The following is a 6515-nucleotide window of genomic DNA, read 5'->3' as shown; positions in this document are numbered from 1 at the left end:
GTGATATTGATTAATTTTATCGCGTAGGAGGCTAAAGTAGAGGTTGTATTTGCTTCTTGAATCTGCTTTGTGGCGACAGTTATCAAGGCCTTTTGCCCACCTTGAGGTAAGTTGATCAGGATAGCGCTGGACGAAGCGACTAGCCCAGTGTACTCCAACCTCAGTCTTGGCGATCTGTGAGGCAAAATTGCGTATCATTGGCTGAGTAGGTGGTAAGCCTCTATCTGTTGGTCGATTGATATAGGCGATTAGGGCCTGCTCCTGCTGTGGGTGGAGGAGCTGCCGTTTTTGGCCACCTATCGCGCGTGAGGCGTGTAGGCCTTGGTGTCTTCGGGTAAGCGTAGATCGAACAACACCATATTTTTTTGCAATATCTGTATACGAAAAAGGCTCATCAGGTCCTAGGGCATTAATAGCTGCAAGCGCAGCCTCAATATTAGCCATGGTGGTGGGGATACGACGCGTTGAGGTTGAGGTGGTTGTAAGGCGCGCGCGCACTTTGTGGTCGCGCGCACTTTGTGGTGGGGCTAGTTATTGTCCCATGCGACTGATCCGTTGAGCCTCTAAGCACAAGTACGACGTCGCAACCAGCAAGCAGTGCTGTCCCATTGGCATAGCACGTTTTCTTTTTCTCTATTATTCCTCCTCTTTTCTCCCTTGAAAGCAGTGCATCCGGGTAATCATCGACTTCCGCACTTGTACGCCATGGCAAACCATATTTGACAGCGCTTGCACTATTCTCAACCGGAAAACAAGGCTGCCGACTAGACGATTTTGCTCATACAAGGCGTCATTATGGCCGGATTGGGAAGAGCTTTCACTATGCCCTAGCGGGAATCTCTTACTTCCACGCCTTCTCCCACGTGACGCCACGGACAAAGTTAGACCTAGAAAAACACGGTTAAGTATACACTGCGACACCACACTCCAAGTGAACTGCATAGAGGACCTGAACGAGGCCTTGGGCGGATACTCTTCACCCCATCTCATGCGAAAGAAGCTCTTACCGCTCTTCGAATGCGAACCTCTACCCAGAACGGACCGAATAGGGTGCATATGTACTGGCTTGAATGTATCGTTTTCTGCCCCACCAATCGCCCACTCAGTTTACAATACCGTGCGCCTTGGTCAAAGGCAGTTCGTTTGTAAGACGGCGGCATGAAAATTGTACGCAAGCATGTGGGTGCCCTCGCAGTACATCCTCCTAAGTCCATCACTCCCCAGCCCCCATCGGAGTTATCGATTAAGTCCGACCATAAAGGCGCAAGCCTAATCGTTCTTGGAGAACGTGAGTTTGTGTATTGGACGCCTGAGCCACCCGCTGTCCTACGATTCATTTGGACTGAGTATATATATCTGTCACGCGAGGTCTAGGGGTCTGATTCAGCCACAGCACGGTTGCCATCTATTCATCCAGACTCTTCTTTGCGTAAACTCATCGTCCCACTGACAATCATGACAGCAAACACTGAAAAGGAACTCATCCTAATCACAGGTACCATCATCGTACAACACGTCTCAACTGCCAAGACTGACGCTCTCTCTCTCAGGAGGTACAAACGGTGTTGGTCTAGAGACTGTGATATACATTGCCTCTGCTTCACCGAAATACCACATTATCATCGGCGCGCGCAACCTCTCCAAAGGCGAGAAAGTCCACAAAGACGTACAGGCCAGGCCCGGTATCCAAGGCACTGTTTCCGTCGTTCAACTCGATGCCACCGATGACGCATCCATCCAGGCAGCAGCCAAAAAAGTTGAGCACGACTTTGGCCGTCTCGACGTCTTGATCAACAATGCCGGTATATGCCCGGAGCGAGACGGCCAGTGGCCCGACCGCAAGGTCCTCCAGGATACCTTTGAGACCAACGTGTTCGGCCCTGCCATAGTCACTCAGGCTTTCATCCCAGTGTTGAAAAAGTCCTCTAGCCCGCGCCTCGTCAACGTCACGTCGATAATGGCCAGCATAAGCTCCATCTCGGACCACAGCTTGCCTTATTCAGGCGCCCGTTATCCTGGCTACCGCATGAGCAAGGCAGCGCTGAACATGCTGACGGCATACCAGTACTTCCAGCTCAAGTCTGAAGGATTCAAAGTGTGGGCGTTCTGCCCTGGCTACGTCGCGTCGGACATTGGAGGTGACAAGGAAGAGAGAATCAAGCAGGGTGTTGACAGTACCGAAACAAGTGCGAAAGGCTTGTTGGAGATTGTCGAGGGTCAAAGAGATGAGCATGTGGGCTGCTTCATAGGCCGGAATGGAGCCAAGTACGAGTGGTAAAGGGTGCTAGAAGCAGAGTACATGAGGACGTCCATTTTGCAACTCAATTCACGTGGTAACAGCACAGGCCTATGATATCCCTCTTTAGTTCACCCCATGTTTCGCTCACATATATTATTAATCGACAGAAAATCATACAAATCATTCGAATCTACTAATTCATCTCTTGTCCTCGGTATCTCCAAGTTCACGGCCCGCAAATCAGTCGACGGGCTGGCCGCGTGCAGAGCAATTGACCAATGACAGGAGAAGGTAAGACCACGCACGCGGGAAGCTAGCGTGAACATATGCATGGCAGGAGCAACATTGACCTTTACGTCCTAGCAACACACCACCAGGGAAGGCACAAAGACATGGGTCAAAGAATATATAGGAGCAGATACCTGCTGCCAGCAGCTTTGCTCTTTGCATTGAGCGGCTTCATTTTGTACACACCGTTTGAGGGCACAGACGGCAGTATGCTGGCGTCATGGGTAAGATTTCCTGGGTCCGACAGAGTGAATACTAGTTTTCTAACTACACCAGGCTTCTGCGGGCATGGTGCTCTTTGCTCGTAAGATCACACTCCTACGGAAACATGTGCGCGTCACTGACGACACACAGAGAGCGCATCAGCCTCCAGACCCGATCTTCGCTTCAACCACATCCAGGTCATTGGCACGCACAACTCGTACCATCGTGAAGTATCCCTCGCCGAGCGTGCCGTTTTCGAAAAAAACGTGCCATCGCCGCAAGACTATTTCTACTCGCACGCCGAGCTTCACAACCAGCTGGAACATCAATCCGTTCGTTCGCTTGAGCTCGATTTGCATTCCGATGAGCACGGCAGCCTATACTACCCGCCCCTGATCTGGACCCTATCCAATCTCACAAACAAAACTACGCCGTTTGACGGCGATATTTTTAAAAAGCCTGGCATCAAAGTGTTCCACGTGACCGACTTCGACCCGGACTCTGTATGCCACACCTTCATCGACTGCCTGCAGGAACTCAAGCGTTGGTCCGACGCCCATCCAACACACGTTCCCATCACGGTAGACCTGGAGCTCAAGACCGACGCACCCGCCTGAAAATACGGCGGCGTGTGTCCGGGCGAAGCCACAAACTGGACGCTAGCCCGCCTTCTCAACGTCGACGCCGAAATCCTATCCGTCTTCCCGCGCTCGCAACTCATCCGCCCAGACGACGTGCGCACAGCCAATCTCACGCTGGAGCAATCCATCCTGCAGCACGGCTGGCCCAGTCTCGCCGCCACGCGCGGCCGCATCCTCTTCTACATGGACAACGACCCGAAACCCAGCGATCCCAATTCCCCGCGCCAACTCTACCTCACGGGCGCGCCGAGCCTGCAGAACAGAACCGTCTTCACGAATGCGCTTGAAGGCTCCCCCGACGCGGCGTTTATTAAGTACAACGAGCCGCGCGGTAACGGCAGCGCTGAGATCCAGCGCCTGGTGAGAAAGGGTTATCTAGTTCGTACGCGTGCGGATATCCCGATTGGGACTTTGCTCAACCGCTCGACGGAGCAGCGGGACCGCGCGTTTAGTAGCGGCGCACAGATTGTCACCACGGATTTTCCGGCTTGGGGCATGAGCAGTAGATATGGGTGGGATTACGTGGTGAGGTTGCCGGGGGGCCGAGCTGCGAGATGTAATCCAGTGACTGCACCAAAGGGATGTAGAGACGACGAGTTGGAGTAAGTTGAGGTCAGTATAGAACACAGGAGAAGAATGATTGATGATTAGGTATGCATGCATTCTACTCGGCCATTGCAAATTCTTCACAATCGCGTGTATGTAATATTGTTGATAAAGCAGCCCAAGAGGAGTGCAAGGCCCTCACTTGACAATTATTCGTTTACTGCCATGCGGTTACCAGTATGAGGCGTTGCAGCATGGCTAAGCTACAGCTTGGCTCCGACATGGCTTTGTGCCTTCAACGCCTCATCGACAGCACTCATGGCAGCTATCAGCCTCTCCTCCTGCAGTCTCGGCGCAACAACCTGCACGCAAAGCGGTGTTCCAAGGTAAACCGAGCGATCAAAGTTTGTCCCTAAATCTGGCGTCAGCAAACAGCACCCATGTATCGTAGGTTATAGTTCAGAAGCTTCATAACGTACAAAGCGCACGGTTGGCTTTATCCCATGGACCCAGAGGCTCATTGTGCTCCATCTCACCAAGCATGTCGGCCTTGTCGAAGAGCCGTACTGGCACAACACCGGCGGGATAATCCAGCAGGACAAAGGAACTAGTGTAGCTCACGCCGTTGTACCTATCAATCGGCGGAACAGGATGTGGAGCAACAGGGCAGATGAAAGCATCAATCTCGCCGTGCGTGTCTTTCCAGATTTTCAAGAACTCGATTCGCAGTTTCTCGCGTCTGCCATGGAGCTGCTGTACCTGTTGCAGGTCCATGGGCTTCTTGCGTCTGAGACGGGTGGAGAGCCAGGGCGAGAGAGGCTCGTTGAAGGATTCGAGCAGGTCAAACATGTCGTTTGCGCCTTCGATGCCGAAGAGAGCGTTGGCGAGAGACTGGCATTGAGAGAAGAGAGGTGTGATATCCATTTCGACAACGTCGATGCCTGCCTTTTGCAGCTTCACCTTGACTTCGTCGAGGATGTGGAGGACAGGTGGGTGCGGATCAATGACTCCGTCTCGTCTGACGATGCCGATTCTGAGTTTGCGCTTAGAGAGGCTAAGGGAGGGCCATGACAGCGGTGCAACGTCTGGGTCTTTCTCCCACGGTCTCTGCAAGGACACGGCGCTGAAGAAGAGGTCCATGTCGCGCATGCTGTGGGCGAGGGGACCTGCACTGGCGGGAATGCCGATTTTGCTGGCACCTGGTAAGGAGCCGCCTTCTTGGCCTGCGTAGGGTATACGCTCCCAGCTTGGCTTGATACCAAATGTTCCATCGCACATGGCTGGAATGCGGATACTACCTCCGACATCTGTGCCCACGCCCAGGATGGAGCCACGCATAGCTAGCAAGGCGCCCTCACCGCCAGAACTTCCGCCAGCTGTGACAGCTGTGTTGAACGGATTCAGCGTGCGCCCAAATATGTTATTGTGGGAATCCAAGGCCATGAGTGTTTGCGGGACGTTACTCTTGCAGTACAAGATAGCGCCAGCGTTGAGCAGGCAATCCACCAAGATGGAGTTTTCAGCTGCTGGGTTAAAGCACAAGGCCGCAATGCCAATAGAGGCATCGTATCCACGGACTTTGAAGGTATCTTTGAGCGAAACGGGCACGCCATGCAGAGGTCCAAGAGGCGCTTTCCCTGCCGCCAAGTGGGCATCGAGCGCCGCGGCTCTTTTTAAAGCGTCGTGAAAAAAAATTTCGGTAAGACAGTTTGTGAGTTGGTGTGCGATGGCTGCTCTCTACCGCACGATTAGGATCCCATTGACTTGCCAAATGCCACGCTTACTTTGCAAAAGGCTCGAGCCACGTCAATGCACCTTAATCTCTTGTCCCTGATGGCTGCGGCGAGTGCAACGGCATCGTAGTGTTCTGTGATTTGCAGCTCTGGTCCGGTTAAGAGCCCGCATTTGCGTGGTATGTCGAGGTAGTTGTGCACGTCTGGCCCTGGCAGAGTGGCCAACCTCCAGTCTGGCGGGATGCGCTTACTCTGCTCGTCCCTTTTTCTCTGGGCGACGAGCTGCCAACTGGCTGTGGGGGAAGATTCTTTAGGTGACATGACGGTATTGAACGAGGACGAAGTGATGTAGTGTAATGCTGTGAAGCTCGATGATGCTGCGGAGAAGCCGAGGTAGGCCGAATGCAGACTACAGTGCCCGTGCACCAGATGAGCACCATCGCCAGTTGAGCACCCCCAACAACTCAATATAGTCAACAAGATGAGGCTGTAGAGCCACCACAAATCGTAATAAAATTGCGCAAAGCTAGGATTATACTATATACAGGCCTACGAAAGTTTTGGCTTATTCAGAAATTTTTTGGAGGGCGTTATCGGTCGTTGCCGTCGACTACGCGGTGGAGCAGCTCGTGCAACCCTTGCGGCTCCCACCACAGCTGGAGCAACACCACCACACTTTTGACGCTTTGTAGCTGGCTTATGAGGTTTTGACGCTTTGCGCTTACCCGATTGGGGCAATTGTATAGCTTTGGCAGCGTCGCGGAGGCTTCTACGATGCTCTCTTTCGGCTTTCTCTGCAGCCTTCCGCTTTCTGGTCTCCTCCCAACCCTTCTCCCGCTCAACACGGGCTGCTTTTTGAAGTTG

The 6515-nt window shown here is 53.0% G+C and overlaps 2 protein-coding genes across 2 annotated transcripts; one reads left to right on the top strand and one right to left on the bottom strand.

Annotated features, from left to right (window-relative positions):
* Positions 1 to 1455: 1455 nt before the first annotated feature.
* On the top strand, positions 1456 to 2359 carry SETTUDRAFT_172338 (uncharacterized protein; the record flags this gene model as incomplete). The annotated part of the gene is made up of 2 exons (XM_008029677.1): positions 1456 to 1495; positions 1551 to 2359. 2 exons carry the CDS (start codon positions 1456 to 1458, stop codon positions 2276 to 2278), a joined length of 768 nt encoding a protein of 255 aa, XP_008027868.1. The 3' UTR covers positions 2279 to 2359.
* A 1336-nt stretch (positions 2360 to 3695) lies between these two features.
* On the bottom strand, positions 3696 to 5972 carry SETTUDRAFT_172337 (uncharacterized protein; the record flags this gene model as incomplete). Its single annotated transcript, XM_008029676.1, has 3 exons — positions 3696 to 4330; positions 4398 to 5655; positions 5703 to 5972. 3 exons carry the CDS (start codon positions 5970 to 5972, stop codon positions 4182 to 4184), a joined length of 1677 nt encoding a protein of 558 aa, XP_008027867.1. The 3' UTR covers positions 3696 to 4181.
* Positions 5973 to 6515: the final 543 nt, after the last annotated feature.

This window comes from Exserohilum turcica, assembly GCF_000359705.1.
Source record: "Exserohilum turcica Et28A unplaced genomic scaffold SETTUscaffold_3, whole genome shotgun sequence".
NCBI classification, from domain to species: Eukaryota; Fungi; Ascomycota; class Dothideomycetes; order Pleosporales; family Pleosporaceae; genus Exserohilum; species Exserohilum turcicum.
This window is presented reverse-complemented; position numbering and strand designations above follow the sequence as displayed.